The sequence below is a fragment of the Stegodyphus dumicola genome, chromosome 9 (assembly GCF_044657685.1).
Source record: "Stegodyphus dumicola isolate Sdum_Otavi_A_Nest chromosome 9, ASM4465768v1".
NCBI lineage: Eukaryota > Metazoa > Arthropoda > Arachnida > Araneae > Eresidae > Stegodyphus > Stegodyphus dumicola.
The window spans coordinates 11,937,764-11,957,462 of NC_140776.1; the positions used below are offsets into that span (position 1 = coordinate 11,937,764).

A 19,699-nucleotide genomic window follows, 5' to 3' on the forward strand; every position below is an offset into this window, starting at 1 on the left:
AGAGTTTTTTCATTCTAAAAAAACTTCTCTATCATTTATTCCTTTCTCTGTACTATGCTTTTCCTTTGTACTCTCATTACTTTTGCTTAGAATTTGAATGTATTACAACTCTGCATATTAGCGAAGTGAATGGGAGTATATGCTTTTTTAATTTAATTTTTTCTTTGTATTTTATGCCTTTAAAATTAAAATAATTTATTCATGAGTCTCTTGAAAAGTAAGTATTAACTTTCTGGCCACTAATACTTTTTATGGAAATCAAAAGTGGCATTTCTGATTTTTCAGGTTTTATGTTATCACATGCAAAAGCAGCAAAATTGTTGTTTGTTTGCTAAAAATAAAGCTTTAGATTTGCTTGAACTTTTAAGAAAAGGAAATATTTTAGATTGTATGACTACTGAAAATGAGGGTTTTATTTATGTCATATCTCACTGACTATAAAATTATTTCAGTATATTAAACCCAGCTAATAAAAATTTGAATATTGGATCTGATAATGAAAAAGCAGAAATTACTTTTAATGAGTGTTTTAATATTGAACCGACAGTATCTAAATTTCTAGGGAAAATGTAACACACCAGAAAATAAAATAATATATACACTTTAAGGGAAAAAATAATAAAAAAGAAACCTAAAGTGTTTAAATAAACAACGTTGAAAATGATATTCCAAAATTAATATCAAGGTTCTCAACCGAGGAAGAGGGGAGTGTGGTTAGCCTTTTATTTATCTGTTTTAATTTATGAATATTAATACTTTTATTCAAGTTTTAGTATTTATTAAATTTTTTATACTAGTTGAATTCATAAAAAACATAAAAAATAGTATAAATTTAAAGAAATGCAATTGCATTTTTCAAGTTTTCGAAAAGAAGGGGTTTGATGACCTGGGCAAAGAAGTCTGAGAACCACTGAATTATATGCAACTTTAATCTATGTAAATGATTGTATCTAAAAATAATGCTTTTGTGGTAAAGAATTCTTGGTGTAGGAGATTGTTTTAGCTATTTAGGTGCAAATAATCAAAATATAATGTAAAAATAAAAGGGGAAAATGTGGACGATACTCAGAGAAATGTGATCAGCAATTTGCAAAATTCACTAATTCACATAATTCTTGGTTGTAATGGTAATGTATGTGGATTACAGTAATTATATTGTATAATTTTTATTAAATGTAAAAAAATATTTTTACTTACTTTGATATTATTAAATAAAGAAAGAAATACTAATGAAAGTATTTAGCTTAAAAATGTATGTATAAAAGATTAAAATTCTTGTTAATTGTAAATATAAAAACAAATGTTATATATAAATAAAATAGATTATAAATATTAATATGTAAATCAATAAGAAAGTTATATATTTGTTTGGTTAATATTGAGTTCTGCATCTAATTAAACTTTATAAAATTTGCCAGTGTAGCATGAGCTGGGGACAAAAAGCAGGCAAATGTGGTTTGATGATGCATTCATAAATGTGAGGGGACTGTAGAGAAATGGCCTCTTGGTAAAAGGGGGTGCACAGTTTTTGTCTTGCCAATTTTGCCCAAATTTTGCATAATTACTCGGGACATTAAAATGAATAATTGTGTGAAAAGAGAGCACATTCCTCTAAAAAGTAAGTGTGAAAGTTCTATATCCATATTACTTAAACGCCTTCCTTAAAGTAAATGTGAATAGTGCAAAACTGGCGAGACCAAGACGCTTCTTTTTCTGATTAAACATTTACTATTCTTCAGTGTCTAGATGCTAGTTAGTGATTGGTGAAACTATGAGTTATTAGAGTTATGGAATTTAATAATCAGAAAAATAAAAAAATGCCAGTTACTTGTAATAACATTGGAAATGTCTTTAGCAGAAGCTTTTTGAAAATTTCTGGATTCTTGCATTCATTTTGTTATGCTAAAATCTTCTTTATATGTATTGTCCATTCACTTTATAAGGGATGCTACCAGAGGATGAGGTTTTTATCTTTCACAATCACAAACATTACTCAGAATGCTGCTGTTTGGCAAGAGCATATAGCTCAGCTTATTGAGCAGTTACTGAAATTGTTAAACAGTTACTGAAATGCACTTCTTAATAATTAAAAATCATAATTTTTTAATGGTAGATGTACTTGATATAAATTAATATACATTTATGATACATCTGATGAATTTCTTTATAAATAATTGCAGCATTACTGTAACTAATAAAAGTTATCTGTAATGTATATATTATGTATTTAACAGAGAATTTTTCTTCTCTCCCCCCCATTTCTTTCTCACTCTTTTTTTTAAATGATGCTGCATACATTCTTTTAAAAAAATAATTGCTTTATTGCATCTATTTTGAACAGTACATTCTTATAGTCCCACTGTTTTTTAATGTCCTGTTTTACAATTTAATCAATAATAAAAATAGATGAGGCAAAAACTAGGCTTTGTGCATTAAATGTTATTACAAACTCGGAAAAAGTACTGCAGAATATATCAAATACTTAAATAAATTTTCAGCAAAACATTTTTGCTCAGATAATAACTTTTAAGTTTTTTAAGTAGTTCAAAAATTGCATCCAAAAGTTTTGTGCTACTTTTATGACAAGGTAGATTTAGCTCTGTATGACTCCTGGGGTGAAGAAAGATGTTTCATTCGGTTTTCATCATCATGGTATGAGGAATATGTATTAAGTTACTTGGCCAAGAAAATTATCCTCCTGGAAAAAGGTATCTCCTGCAAGAAGCAATATTTTTATACAAGAATTTTCTATGCAACAAAATATATTGTTGATCATTTTACAGCTGATTTAGATGTTTTGTTATTAATTTGCTTGAGCATTCTTTTTATAATGAATAAGCTGATTTTCAAAATTTTGAACTCTGAAAAAGTACAAAAATTTACCCTTTATAACTGAAGACTTCAGAACATAATTTTGTGCAGACTTCATTTCTTTATTGTTGGAAATGTTTTCATTTTTTTATTGTATGCTTGCATTTAAACAGTTGAAAAATTCAACAAGATGTGGCGGAAAAATATTGAATAAGGTAATATATAGTGTTTTCCTAAATATCACAAAATGGCATGCTAAATTTTTAGAATTTCATAACATAACTAACTGTATGCATGACACAGGAAACATAAAATTAAGAAAATTACTGATCAGAAATTTTATTCCACAGTGTATATATTATAAAATTCAAATTTTGTACAATTTTGCTGACAGATCTCCTTGATTAAAATTATTGCATTTGAAAAGTTTACATATTAATTTTTTAAATTAGAACATCAGTCAATGGCAAATTATTCAAGAGACATTAATCATGCAATCTTTTTTAAACATCCTGAATATGTTAACACTGTATTTTATTTGTGTTTCCTGAGCCAAAGTTTTTTGTTTTTCTTGCAGTCTTTGTTATCTACCACAGCATTTGGTCTTGGAGCAAAATATTTTGCATTTTATGAAGAAGTTGGTGTTGGAGTGCAGTGGTCTAATATTGCCATCTCACCTGTTGAAGATGATGAATACAGTCTGCTGAGTGTTGCTATCATGATGATGACTGATGCTGTCTTGTACTCTATCTTAGTATGGTACATTGAAAATGTTCATCCAGGTAATATTTGAAATTATGTTTTTTCATCATAATTGCTTTACCCACAGATACAAACTATTACACATTTCGTATAGTTTCTGTAAAAACTCCTTAAAAACTATGAGTTACAGAAAATATGGAAAAAAATAATTAAACTTTATAAAATTTGCCAGTGTTTTACACGAAAGGGTAAGGAAAACTAACTATTCATTCACTGATTAGCGAAAAGCTTGTGACATCATGTATCACTAACGTGACCGGACATCCCCTTTTGAACAGGACTGTCCCTTTTTACAATTACGAGTCCTGGTGTCCCCAAAATGGACTGTGGGACATGAAATTGTCCCATTTTCAGAAACCATGTGAAAATTTGAGTAGCAGATGGCCGGCCACCGCGATGTGACGCCCGCCCAACCCGACGCGAGGTAGCGGTGTGCGAGAGCGAGACTCCGTCGTCATCGATGCAACAATAGCCGAGAGTGGCCAAGACGTCATATCGCTCATGTTTTATTGATTGTTGTTTGACAAACTTTTCATTTGCCCACTTCTCGCTATTTGTTTTGTTTGTGTTTGATGCTCGTGTAGTAAATAATTTAAATTTCTTTTGCTTCGAAATCAGAAGTTAAAATGCCGAAACGCAAGTGTTCGTTTAATGTTAGCTTACAAGAAAATATCCGTTTATCAAGCAAATAAATACTCCATCAGATGTCAGTTGTAAAAAGTGTAGTACAGAATTTAATGTTTCCCACAGTGGTGGCGGTGATATTGAACAGCATTTAAAGTCTGACAAACATAAAAATGCCGAAGAAATGCTCGAAGATCTTGTCACCTCTTCGAGTTCTTCAAATGTTTTGACGCCTACAGCAATGAAAGAATTAAAAGATGACCTTGATAAGTGCAATTGTATTACAATACTAAATGATGTGTCAAACCACGGTGACAAGAAAATATACCCCATTGTAGTGTGCTTTTTTCAACCTTACGTAGGTGTGCAAGTAAAAATTTTAGATTTCCAAGACCAACCTGGTGAAACTTCTGAGATCATTGTCAATTACTAATTCAGAAGTCAAACAACAAAAATCAGCATTATATTTTCAAAATTTTCACTGGACTAGTTTGGATGGTTTTACTGAACCTAGTCTGTGTCTTAATCATTGTCAATTATTTAAACCAAGTGTTGACAGATAATAATTTGACAGCAAGTCGTAGCATTTTGTGGTGACAATGCCAACATCAATTTCGGAGGTGCAGTTAGGCGAGGAACTAACAATGTATTAACAAAATTACAATCATCTCTGAAAAAAGAATTAATAGGTATTGGATGTGGAGCCTATGTAATTCACAATGCAATAAAATCTGCTGCAGATGGGCTACCCGTAGATTACGAAAGCGTTGTTGTGAAGATATATTCATTTTTTTATATTTATACGATTCGAGTTGGAGCTCTAAAGGAGTTTTATGCCAAAACTGAAACGAAATATCAATAAATGCTTGGCTATAGCAAAACCAGATGGCTTGCTCTAATGCCTGCTTTAGAGAGGGTTTTAAAAATGTATCAGCTGTTAAAAAGCTACTTTTTGAGTATTGAAAAATGTCCCTTGTCACTAAAAAACGTTTTTGAAGATCCCACATCCGAATTGTGGTTTTATTTTTTACATGCTCAGTCAGCAAGTTTTTATCAAGCTATTTTAAAACTTGAAGGTCAGACTGTATCGGCAATTAAAGCTGCAAAAGAAATCAATCAAAAAGACAATTTAACTCAGAAACAGACCAATCGGTTTCTTCCATTTATGGTCCGTCAATTAATGTTAAAATTGAAAGATAGTGGTACTAATATCGATGAAGAATTTGGGAAAAGGACGGCTACAGACTTTTATAAAACAAGCCGTGAATATCTGGAGCAATGGACTTGCTTTCTTACCAAAGAAATGGAGATATTTTATTGGGCAGATTTACAAAAAGGTCCCCACATGGGAAGACATTCAAAAATCTCTGGATGTATTAATTGAAAAGCAATATATTGACTGTAATAAAGGTACTGAAGTTTTTGACGAATTTTTATTAATTTCTAACTACATTACATTGCAAAAAATAACGGAATGGAATAATTTAAATGTTTCCACGGAAACCTGTTGGGTGGAAGTATTCAAACACTTTTGTGCCAACAATCTTCAGCATGAAAACTTTTCTATTGTAATTGAATATATTTTATGTTTGCCTGCTACAAATGCTCCAGTAGAAAGAGTATTTTCTATTATGAATAAATTGTGGACATCTGAAAAAAACCCAGTCACAAATTTCAGTTCTAAAGGCAAGGCTGATAATTAAGGTGAATATTAAAAAAAAAAAAAAAAGTGCCAAGAGTTTTATTCTTACTTGCAATCGTCAAAAGCTATATTAAAACAAATTTGTTCTTCTGATAAATATAACTAAACATTTTGGGTACCTATATTTTGTGATTAGTAACTTTTAAGCCAACTAACTTTTTCTGAATAAATAACTTTAAAAAAGTGTTGTTTTTTTCATTGACTACCTATGCTTTAACCTAAATAAACCAATGTCCCGTTTTGAGTCAAAAAATAAATGGTCACGTTATGTATTGCGTGTTGAGTATCTGGCTGGTTTTGAAGAGGAGCCAGTCATAGATCTGTGCTCTTAATCACTCCAGTAAAACAAGCACTTTGTGGTGAAGGGCTTGTTTTACTGAAGGCAATTCGGCTTTAATTCATTTAGATTCGGTAGAGAAAACATAGCACCTGCTTCCTCTGAGTTGTGATTAAACTGGATGTTTTTTAAGTTTATAAATTATGCTGCTTCAAAATAAGAGGCTAAAATTATCACGCCAGGAATTTAAAGTCTCATATTCTATCCATACATTAAAGCACCTAAAATTTCTGTAAATTATGTGCATTGCACTGTATGCAATAAAGGTGTTTGAGTTGCACATGACAGAAAACTGTAAATGGCATTTATTTTCACAAAGGCATAAAGAAATTAATAGGATAAAATCAAAAGCAATATCGAATTTCTTCATATAAAAGATGAAATGGATTTTATAAAAACTGAATGCTATTTTGTTATATTTTTAATTGAACCTTAGCCTTCCAATTTTAATTTTGAACCATTTAAAACAGCTGTTTAACTCAATGTAAAAATTTAGAAGTACTGATGGAAGTAATAATAACAATGATAACAAGCTGTGTCCTTTCATTATGGTATATTATTGCAAGCAAGAAAGGTTAGTTACCACATTGATTTCTGTTTTAGAATGAGCAAATACTACTGGAGAAAATATTTTTAATCGTATAAATGAATATTTCATAAATAAAGTCTTAGAACAGAAACATTTGTAATTTTCTTCAGAAAATCCTAATAATATGGTGGGAAAATTTAAATGTGTAGCATCATTTATGCAAATGTATCAGCCAATTGCAATCATTCGAGGTTGTCCTTGCCACATAAGAGAGATATATATTTTTATTTAATGAAAAGTAAAAATGGAAGCATACAGAGCAGATGTCATAAAATATTAATAAACAAACAAAAAAAAAAAAAAAAAGAAAAAAGAAAAAGAAAAAGAAAAAAAGAAAAAGAAAAAAGAAAAGAAAAAGAAAAGAAAAATTTGGTAATTGATACAAAAACAAGATTATATTTTTAAAATGTCAAATTGAATGAAAGTGAAGTTATTTTTCAATTCAGCATGGTCCTTTTTTTTTTTTTTTTTTTTTTTTTTGTAATTGTATGTTCATATATATAATAGATAAACTTCCTGAAAATGATCCATTCTTAAAACTTGCTGAAGTTGCTAATAAAAACTTAAGGTCTAACGTTTCAGTTTCATCCATTCATTTCCTGATGAATACTTTTTTATTCATCATTGATGAAAAGTAACTTTATCAAGCAAAAAAAAATGAGTTTTACGTGTATTAAGTAGAAAATATAAAAGAAGTTGCAAATTTTAAAATTAAATGATGTGAATGGGTGCGTTAAATACAAAGTATTGCCTATTGTAGTACTTGCTACTTTAACTATCTGACTGCTCAATTTGTGGACCGAAATCGCTTCAAAAATAGTGTAATTTTTTTTTTGTTTTGCATATTTTAAATCTATATATATTGGAGAATTGAAAAATGCATTTTTTCTTTCTAGAAAATAGATTTTTAACATGAGAAACTAAGTTGCCAGAGAAACCAATTTCAGAAGTTTTCACCAAAAAAGATTTTTGAAAAATAAATTTCAGTTGAATTACAGTTAATTTCTATTTATTGCATAAAATAAAAAAGTAAAATATATAAAATTTAAGAAAATATAAAGCACTGAGGGAAAAATATCTTAGAAATGCAGTTTAGTATGATAGAGTTCAAAACAGGGTTCAAGGCAAAGTCCAACTTCTCAGTCTTTCCACCAGATTCAATAAATCTAATTAATAATCAATCAAATTATTAATCTACTCAATAAGTCCAATTAATAATTCAATAATTTAATTAAATAATCAAGATAATCGCTGAATGTTTTCTAGTAGCCATTTCTGTAAGAAAAAAGTGCAGTTTGAGTGGTAACACTACGTGCCTTCAAACGCCGCAATTTAGTGGACAGTTTACGATATCAGTTGGCCAAAGCGTAAACTAAATCTTCTAATACTGTATATAATTTATTTCAGTGGTTAAACGGGGAAAAAACGGGATGCACTCCTTAATAAAGGAAGAGAAACACATGCCCGTGGAAATTGCAGGATGAGCAGATTTTGCTACATTTGAGTTGTCCGTGGAAATCGTGTGATGAGCAGCCAGAGGATTAATAATACCTCATATAAATGCAGCTTGCAAAAGAGTTTTTTCTAATTAAAAGAAAGTTCAGGCTGAATTTTGACCAAATTTAGGGACGGAAATTTTTTTTAAGTTCTCGTTTGAATGTGAAGTTCTCGTATGCATGTGAAAGACCTGTGTTATAAGAAAAAAAGATTCTGTAATTCAAAACTCAAGTTTCCTACATGTGTTACATATAAATCTTTAAATTTATAATTTATAAATAAATTATAAATATTTTTAAAGTGTTTTTCATATGCATAATTCTTGTTTTTATCTATAATTTAAATATTTTTTAATTTCCCTGTAGAAACCAGAAACCAAAAACTTCATAAAGATAAATGTTTTATGGATTTTGATTTCCCCTCTAATTATCTGTGATTTAAAATACTTGCTTCTATAATATTATAAGGTATTTTCTCCCTCCTTTCCGCATACTGTTGTAGTATAACCGGATGCACACTCAACATGTATTCGAGAGGTGCACAGTTTGAATCCCAACAAAGGCATTGCTCATTTTTCACGTCCTCAGCATAAAAAAACCTAATGACTTTGCAGTATATTAGTACATATAGTGATATTTGTACTGTAATAAAAGGAAACTTTCTAATTTAATATGCGTTTTATATACAAGAAGTGTTTTAAAATATTAAGTTTTTTACGTTCATGGGTAATGGTTAAATAAATGTAGAACGATTAATTATTATAGTATTCTTTATGTTTATGCGTTGACTACTGACAAGTTTTGCAGGCAAGAGTTTCTAAATTACTTTGGTTTTCTAAAAAAATTGGGTTTCTACTCTTAATTGACTTTAATTCTAGTCTTTACTTGCTAATTTCTCTAAATTCCACTTGTTTAAATTTCTTTTCAGTAATTGACAACATTTGGTTTTACTTTTGGTTTTGAATTTTCCTTTTACCCTTGCGTACATAGATGACGAAACACAAATTGAATAATTGAAGAGTTAGGTTTGGAGGCAACTTACCCTTGATAAGTCTGTCTCCTGCCGCTCAACAATTATTCACTTATGCATTTTTATAAATTTGTAGAATTAAAAAATTTATAGGAGTTATATATTATACATTTATTATCATATTCATAGATTTTGATACTTGCACTTGATTTACATATGCTCTCAGAATTTAAATGATATTGTAGTTAGTTCGCAGCAATAATTTATCATTTATTTGTAATTCAATTTCATTTAAAATTTAATTAACTTTAAATTTGCTTTTACGAATAGAGAATGTTTGTTAAATTCAAATTTGATTCCTTGCAGCAATGGCGCAAGAGAATTATTTAAATTTAACTTTATTCTTTTGAAATAATTTTATTAGAAAATAGATGTATATAACTAAATGACTGTATTTAAAATTGTTTTGAATAATTTTGTGTTTATCTTTATATTATAAAATAATAGTTTTATGGAATAATTAAGTTACAATTTATATGTATCAAAATAATTATTTAATCATTAAAACTGAAATCTCTATCTTAAGTATAACTTTATGTGCACAGTTATAAATTTACATTTATAGCTATGAATTTTTATGTAAAATCATTAGTAGAAAACTGAAAATCAAGTTCATACAGGGTTCGTACGGTCCTTAAGAATCCTTAAAAGTCCTTAAATTATGTGGAATCAATTTTTGGTCCTTAAAAGTCCTTAATTTTCGTAAAATGTAGCAGAAGGTCCTTAATTTTAATCATCTGAAATTTCTGTCTGCTTTTATGACTGCTATTTTGAGTATGAATTAGCATTTTGAAGGAATATTTTTGGCGATTCACTGACGTATATGGTTATCTTTTGAATGGTTTCGTGGGTTATAATTTGTTTCTATTTCTAATATAAATGATGGGATACTCAAGTTTCTAAGCAAGAAGTGAAACATAAGCATTTCGAAATTCATTTTTTCTAATAAAGAGCTCTTAAACAACTTTTCGCTTTTGGGGATGATTTTATTTTTCTAATTTTATTGTTCTAAATTTGGCAACTTGTAAACATTTTGGTGATTTTAAGATCAGTTTCTATAGAAAATTTTTAATTCTGAGATCTGAGAATTTTTCAGTGATTTTTTTAGCATTATAGCATTGATAAATTTCATTAAAATAATGGTAATATATTGAAATTATATTTAAAAAAAATTACATTAAAATAAAACATTTTTATTTTTTCGCTGTCCTATTATTAAGTTTCATTTTGGCAACTTATTATACAGTATTTTGAATATGAAAAATAAATAAGGTATAATGCTATAGAGCATAATTTACAAAACAGCTCTTAGCAAAAGCAAAATTAGCTATGTAATTAATTAAAAATGTCTTCTTTTTAATTTTTTCGTAGTAAGATTTTTTTCCCATGTAATTGTCTCAGAATATTCAAAGTTATTTTAACTATTTAACTTTTACCAGATCTAGTAAACCCTCATAGGTTCATTGTGGAGAGGTTGACAAGTTAGGAGATAAAGAACGCAGAAACTAGTGAGGACATTGGTTTTCATATTGAGAAATCTCTAATTGATAGATAAAGATGCTTAAATCGATATAAACTAGCCAAAATGTTTGTAGCTTTTAATGTGTAATTATCTTAATATCTTTTAAGAATCAATGTCATAAATTACATGTATTTTAAACTGTGAAATTTTATTAGATTTTGATTTTAATAGGGCTTTTTAACAAATATTGTTAAAAAATAAAATTTAATAGTGGCCATGTAAATCCATAATGACTAAGGTTATATAATTACCTAATTTAATTATTTGTAACTAACTGCTTACCCTCAAAAATTATCTCTACGTATTAAAGCGATTGATACTCACTGTGGTCACAAGATAAAACACAAAAATGTAAAAATTCAAGTAAAGCTTATTCTTTGCATCTAATGAGACTTCAAATAATACAAAACAACTTATCACCTCTGGTGCTTTAATGGTTTATTGGAACCTTAAAGTATATTAACTGGGTTACAACCCCTGGAACTCTACACAAGGTATGACACTAATTGCATCAAACAGAGCCTGACTAACTTTCAACACTTGGCAACTGTGCCTACATCAGGCCTTTCAGGTTTGTTGTAATCAGCAGGTCTCTGTCTAGACAAGCAGCAGGGGTGACAACATTCAGTCTTTTGTTATGAATCATGCTGATTATGATCTTGCTTCTCATTTTAACCTATGCCACTTGACATAAAATCTACCTGCTATTTATTAAACCTCTAGACTGACCAAGTATGTGACAGAATGAGACAAAAAATCAACATATAGCCAACTATTAGTAAAATGTAAATGTCACTCATCTTTTTTTAAATATCATCAACTATAATAAGTGTAAAATATTTAATGCTTCTTGATAAATTGCATAAAGATTATTTTCTTCTCAAACTTATTAATAATTATGTTAATTAATTCATGTTTAGTAAAAATGCATACTACTTAGGGATCTATTTTATTTTTAGGATGGTATTGCAAAAGTGAAATTCAGGCATAGAATAATATTTTAAATTGAATTTATTGAGTTCCCATTTGCTTATAGATCCTTAATTTTTTTTCATTAATGGTCCTTAAAAGTACTTAATTTCCATGTGCAAAAATGTGTATGAACCTTGTCATAATGAATTTTGTTTTTCAGCATACAAATTTTTAATTCTATTTCGTTATCTGAAAATATAGTTTTGAAAATGAAACATACTTGTTCTGGAACTTGTCATTTAATTTTAGATTAAAATGCAATAATTATTTGCCCCATACTCATGTGTAAGTATGGAGCACACTTAAAAATACTAATCTGTAATAATTTATACTTTTTTTTTTTTTTCAAGGATCATATGGACTACCTAAACCTTGGTATTTTCCATTTACCAAAACATACTGGTTTGGTAGTTCTAGATCATATGTCTACTGTGGCTGTTTTAGTGAATTTTGGCATTGTATTTGGAATCGTAAGAAATGGGGCCTGTCTGTTATTGAAAATGACCAAGCATGTGTAATGACTAATCGTACAAGTTAGTGCTTTTTTTTATTTATGAAATATGTACACGTTAAAACTTTTTATATGTTTTTGTTCTAGTAGTAGAAATATATGTTTTAATAAATAAATTTCTGTTCTGTTTTAATAAAATAGAAGTGTTTCTTTTATTCATTTTTATTAGCTTAAAGCATTTTATTTTAAATTTTTAACCTGAAAGTAAATTTTATTTAATTTTAATATTTTCAATGTTTCTAAGATTTTCTTGAAGAGTGTAAATGTAATGAACATTTAAATATCTGAAAAAAAATTTTTCCCAACTGTTTAACCAATAATGTGATGAATTAGATCAACTGTTTATGCAACAACTGACGTATGTTACATCATAAAGCAACAAATATTTAGATTTTAGATTTATATCATTAATATGAAAATAAAATTATTTATGCATTGCATCTTGTAGCTTTTTAAATTTATGTAGGAATAAGATGACATATTTTATGCAGTACAACATTGTAATTGATCATTCCGTAAAGGTGATTTTCTTCTACTTGCATACATATTTTATGTTCCAAATATTATTTTATATGCCTGGTGTTTATTGTTTACAGCTGATTCTCAGTATTTTGAACAAGATCCATCTAACCTACCATTAGGTGTCTGCATTGAAAATTTAGTAAAAGTAAGAAAAATAATTTTTTGGTATTTATTATATTAAGGTAAGAGAAAATCAATATCTTCAGTAAATTTTCTTCCCATTATTCATAATTTTTAGGTTTATTTTCATTTAAATTTTTAATTTTCACCTCTAGAATCATGTAATTACATTACAAGGTAAAAATTAATTTATAACAACTGTAAATTGAGGTTACATGGTTATTCTCACAGTTTTTTTATTTATTTTTATTTTTGAAATTTATTTTTAACCAACAAGTATGTTTTAGCTAAGTGAACTCTGGAGATCAGAAAAGGTGACCAGTTTTCGCGAGTTGTAATTTTCTTTGTAAGTAAAGTTTCCTGAATTATTCATGAAGTTAGATGCACAAATATGTTTATATCAGTTACGATACAATAACACGCCAAACAAATATTAATTTAGAAGTCAAACAACAAAAATCAGTGTTATAGTTTTTTGAAAATATAATGCTGATTTTTGTTGTTTGACTTTTAAATTAATGTTTATATTAATAATATATAAATAAAATAAATGTACTGCTTTTTAAGAAATAGTGTGCATGGAAAGCATGTGTAAAATGCAGTAACAATGAAAAAAGCTTGAGGGATTTGGAGAAGTCCCTCCCCCAATGTGATTAAATTCACAGTAAATGATATAATAACTTTGCATTCTTCTTTCAAAACCTGCAGTATTTCTATTACTGTATGTGAACTTTGGGTAAAAAAAATTTCTCACTTTCAAGGTGATGTACTTTTTAATGGTGCATTTAGTCAAAGATGTTTCATATAATTAGCTACTTTATTTTTTTCCTGGTGATATTATTATTATTTTTACTTCCTTGTACAAAGTAAAAAGGAAGTATTGTAATCGCGAAAAGTTTCAGGCAGCATATTTCAACGAAAATATCCATTTTGACCGCTATCGAATGCAATTTAACGATGTTTTTGCGTGATATCTGTACGTAAGAACCGAATAACCTTCAAAAAAACTATAAAACTGCTTTAATATTAATTCTGAAGAGACGTACATACGTTCGTGCATACGTACGTATCTCACATAACTCAAGAACGAGTAGCCTCAGAACGTTGAAATTTTGTATATAGGACTGCTATAACATGTAGATGTGCACCTTGTATTTTGGTTGCAATCGGCCGCACCAAACGTATATAAATATATTTATATATATATCCACTCTGTTACCCGGCTCAGTAATCTCAGTTTCTTTACTCTTATATGTTGGTAAATTGTACATTTTTTGCTTTAAAAATGATTGAATTATGTTGTTTTTATCTTCCGGTTAAGGATTTTATGCCTTTAGTAAATATGTGTGCAATATTTTTAGAATTATCAGCAATTTTAAAGTTGTTTAATTGCTGCTAACCCTTTTTTAATGGCGGCCATTGATGTTTACATTTGAAACAGGAGACTAGTGGATTTGTTGCCAATCTAGAGAAACTTAGCTTCACAACAACAAAGCTAACGCATTCATTTATTATTGCCAATTAAATCATGCTTAATTCTTTCTGGAATTTTTTCGAGGAAATAAGTGAGATTTACTTCGTAATTTTTAATATAGATATTTTGAGTTTTTATGTATTTTTGCCTTCTCGGGAAGTGAGAACTGAATTGATTAAATGAGAAATACTCAATCGTCTGGGAAAAACTGTTTCTTTTTTTGTTTTGTTTGCTTAATTTCTTTTATACATAATTCTAGCTTTATTATAGTATTTGAATAAAACATGTGGCAATGATTAGAAATTCTTTTCTTTAAATGATATAGATTTTGTGCATTATGAGTTATAATATGAACGAAATATAAAAGTTAACGGTTATATAATTATTGGATTATATAGCAGTTAACTTAGTTTCCATTATATAATTATTATATACACTGGTGTGCAAAAATTAAGGACGAGACTGTTTTTTCAATATAACTTTGTACAAAAGCTTTCCAAATCAACACATTTAATACAGTAAGATCCCCAATATGTAAGGACATGAGTAATGTAAGCAACACTTACTAAAAGAGAACTCAGAGGAATAAAAAGAAGCTTTATTGAAAAAATAGCATGGAGCGCAATGCGACTAAAGGCTGAAACATCCCTGTGACGGGTGTCCAGCAAGAAACATCTGGTCTTTAATAGGGGATATGATCTTCCCTGACTGCTAGGCAGGTTTCACAGCGTCTGCCCATGCTGAGAATGAGGGTGTCAATGAGTTGTTGAGGCATTGCTGCCCATTCATCTTGCAGCGCCAATCGAAGCTCCGGAATCGTTACTGGTGGTAAGATACGAGCTGCCAAGCGTCTGCCTAGAAAATCCCATACATGCTCGATGGGATTGAGATCCGGAGATCGTGCCGGCCAATCCATACGTTCAATATCCTCACTCTCTAAGAGCTGTTCGGCAGCTACTGTGCGATGACATGGTGCATTGTCGTCCATGAAAAGGAACTGCGGACCCATAGCGCCTCTAAAAAGACGCACATATGGAAGAAGAATCTCGTTACAATAATGGGTCCCGTTGACTGAACCTGCGTCGAAGATGTGAAGGACTGTACGACTACCAAGCATGATGCCTCTCCAAACGATAACACCGCCACCTCCATACCTGTCCCTTTCAATGATGTTCGAGGGATGATTACGGCTTCCCCGCTCCCTCCAGATGAGTATGCAATGAGAATCGCTACTCAGACTGAATCTGCTCTTATCTGTAAAGAGTACTCGTCCCCATTCATTATCTCTCCAATTCCGGTGTTCCCGGCACCACAGAGAACACCTTCTCCGATGGGCAGGCGTTAGAGGTACACACCATACAGGGCGTCGTGCAAACAGACCACCACCATGCAGTCTTATGGCCACGGTAAAACGCAATATCGGTCGTCCAGTCGCCTGTGTCATGTGTCTAGCGATTTCTCCCGCTGTCTGCCACCTGTTTCTTCTGGCCTGTAAGGCAATATACCGGTCATCTGCGGGTGTGGTTCCTAGTCGACGACCACTACTAAACCCCCGGATAGCTGTCCCTGTAGTTTGAAATTGTCTCCAAAGTCGTGAAACGATGCTGTGAGCAATTCCAAACTCTGCAGCCACACTTGTCACACTGCGGCCTTCCTCCAACTTCCCAATGATTCGACCTCGGGTAAAAGCATCCAGATGTCGTCCAACAGATTGATTATTCGCCATTTCTTGCTGAGGCAGCAACTCGGTGTGATTTTAACTGCTATACCGCGTGCAATGTCTTTGCCAGAAATACTGATCTTACACCGACAACATGCTTTATACTACTCAGACACTCCCCCATTACGTCTACCTGCACATCTGCGCATGTGCTACCATACATCACCTTACTTAATCTCCTGATTGGTCTTTCTGTCCGCTCTGCCTCTTCGTTCAGCTGATATGCTAATTTTTCGACTTCGTCCTTAATTTTTGCACCCAAGTGTAAGTTAACTGTTATATAATTTTTAATACTGTTAAGTGAATCTAGCGCCAGAGTGTCGCTATGGTAAACAAATACTAGAGTGAATTTTAAGGAATGCATTTATTCTATTGTGGTTTATGCGCTGTCGGCAAAGTAGATTTAATTCAATCCAATAAGTTTAAATGAAATGCAAGAAAAAATGCGTATAATTTAATATTCCAATACAAGGAAGTCATGTGGTGTACACATCAGATTTTTTTCTATATTCTATCCTGTATTTAATCCAGTCTTTGTTTTATTGATATGCAATATTTTAATTTAGAACAATGGAATTTAGAATCTTTCATGTGCCGAGTACCACTTGAAGGGTTCGTACGGTCCTTAAGAGTCTTTAAAAGTCCTTAATTTTGGCCAAAATCAGTAGAAGGTCCTTAATTTTAATCATCTGAAATTTCTCTCTGTTTTTACGACTGCCATTTTGAGTGTGAATTAGAATTTTGAAGGAACATTTTTGGCAATTCACTGACGTATATGGTTATCTTTTGAATAGGTCCATGGGTTATAATTTGTTTCTATTTCTAACATAAATGATGGGATGCTCGAGTTTCTAAGCAAGAAGTGAAACATAAGCACTTCGAAATTCATTTTTTCTAATAAAGAGCTCGTAACAACTTTTCGCTTCTGGGGTTGTGAATTCTTTTATTAAATGGTTCTAAATTTGACAACTTGCCATCATTTTGGCAATTTTAAGGTCAGTTTCTATAGAAAATTTTTAATTCCGAGATCTGAGAATTTTTTTCGGCTATTTTTTTAAAACATCATAACATTGATAAATTTCATTAAAATAATGGTAATATATTAGAATTATATTTAAAAAATAACATTAAAATAAAAGATTTTTATTTTTCGCTGTCATATTATAAAATTTCATTTTGGCAACTTATTATACTATATTTTAAATCTGAAAAATAAGCAAGGTATATAGCTATAAAGCATAATTTACGAAACAGCTCTTAGTAAAAGCAAAGTTAGCTCTGTAATTAATTAAAATGTCTTCTTTTTATTTTTTTCATAGTAAGCGTTTTTCCCATGTAATTGTCTCAGATTATTCAAAATTCTTAGAATGTGCATCAGTTTTCTCTATAAAGTTAATTTTATACTTTTTCCTTCCCTCCCTTTTTCTTTCAAAATATTTCTGGCTTTTTGCTGTTGCAGAATTGGTTGGGATAATTTTTCTTTAGTATTTTTGACATTGCAGCATGGAAAGTTTAGAAGGATTTGAAGACAAGATTTATAAACCCACGATTCTAGAAGATTCGAGAAATATGTGACAAAATGAAAAATGTCTCCATGGTATCAACATATCAACACGTAATGGATTCATTTTACAGAAAGTTTGCGATACATTTCTTACATTTTGGAGAACATTTGCAAGAACAATGGAAGCATAATATTTGAATGTTTTACTCCTGATATTAGAATCTTTTTTTCATAACATGTTTATCTTCCCTTTATTTTCTCTACTTTTCACTAGACAAAAGCATGGAAAATATCAAAAATGCTTCTGATCTTATCACTTGGGCAGGCATTATAGAAAGAGATTTTTTTTTTGTTAATAAAGAAATTGAAAACTTACAATTTAAAAGATTCATCTAATATTTCTTAATGCATCATACACATAGCTGGCACTAGCATTTTCCTACCTGATGCAATCTCTGTGTATCCTAAATTCTGCTGCCTAGTGCCTATCTAAATTCTGCTTCCAGTGCCTGTTCTAAATTCTAAAAGTTTTGCCATTTCTAGATCGTGTTGTTCTGTGTGTCACTAAATTCTAAAAATTCTGCCACACCTGCCCTGTAACTGGCCTTTACGATATATATTTCATATTTCTTCTGAATGTTCATATTACTAAAAAATTAAATTAGCCACTTTTTCTGTACATTCTAAATGCATTTAGTGTTTTTTAGAATAACAGAAATCCTTAATTAAATCAAAAAATTTTTAATTAAAAGGAAACACGTTGAAGAAAGAAACCGAATACATAAAGAAAATTATTCTTCAAAGATATGTGCAGTTATTATTATGTAAATTACCCAATCGTTTATCTTTTCAGCCTTTACTATAGTTTCCCATTTCTGTTTCCTCATATGATAGAGTTACTGAGCCAGATTAAATTAAATTGTATTATCTTTGACCACTAGTCCACATTTTTAGTTTGAATTTGACTGTTCTTGTTTAATTAAGTCACTGTGAGCTGTAATTGACTTTGTTAACATCAGAGCATGCCTTTATGTTTTAAGTTCTTTGTCTGATATTGTAGTTACTTTCAGATACAGTGATAATTTGCTTCATGTCTATGGGGGGACTATTTAACTTTTACTAGATCAAGTAAACCTTCATAGGTACATTGTGGAGAGGTTGACAAATTAGGAGATAAAGCACACAGAAACTACGGAGAACATTAGTTTGCATATTGAGACAAATTTCTAATTATTGTTAGAAAAGATCGATAATTAAAGAGAAGGAAATCGATATAAACTAGCGAAAATGTTTGGGAAGGCTTGTAGAGACATTAGGTATTTTTGAAAGCAGGAAAGATAAAAAATTAACAACACCTTCACCGGAAATCGAACCGCGGGCCTCTGGAATACCGCTGCCACTACACCTAGAAGCATCGCCAAGAAGGTGGGAGAAATACCTTATATACTCCCCCTTTTAAACGGCGACTGAGGTTTTTAGGAATCTAATCGCCAAATCCTTTGTGTGGAGAACCCATCAAGTAACCATCAACACCATCAAAGTAAAACTTATTCTTTGCATCTACTGAGACTTATATGTATATAAAACAACTTATCACCTCTGGCACTTTAATGGCTTATTGGAACCTTAAAGTATATTAACTGGGTTACAACCCCTGGAACTCTACACAAAGCTATGACATTAACTGCATTAAGCAGAGCTTGAGTAACTTCAACACTTGCCAAGTATGCCTGCATCAGGCCTTTCAGGTTTGTTCCAATCAGCAGGTCTCTCTATAGACAAGCAGCAGAGGGACAACATTCAGTCTTTTGTTATGAAACATGCTGATTATACCTATGCCGTTACCTATGCCGATGAACATACCTATGCCGTTTGACATAAAATCTCCCTACTATTTGCTAAACCTCTAGACTGACCAAGTATGTGACAAAATTAGACATTAAAAAAAAGTATAAAGCTAACTATTAATAAAACGTAAATGTCACTTATCTTCTTTTAAATAT

General features: G+C 30.4%; 1 protein-coding gene across 3 annotated transcripts in view; it reads left to right on the forward strand.

The window, feature by feature from the left end:
• LOC118194990 (ATP-binding cassette sub-family A member 2-like) overlaps positions 1-19,699 on the forward strand; it is a 194,361-nt gene that overhangs the window by 62,068 nt on the left and 112,594 nt on the right. For all 3 annotated transcript variants that reach the window (XM_085823222.1, XM_085823221.1, XM_085823223.1), the window contains exons 20-22: positions 3,389-3,593; positions 12,196-12,378; positions 12,953-13,023. In XM_085823222.1, coding sequence (XP_085679348.1) covers positions 3,389-3,593; positions 12,196-12,378; positions 12,953-13,023 — 459 coding nt within the window. The remainder of the gene's footprint in view (positions 1-3,388; positions 3,594-12,195; positions 12,379-12,952; positions 13,024-19,699) is intronic.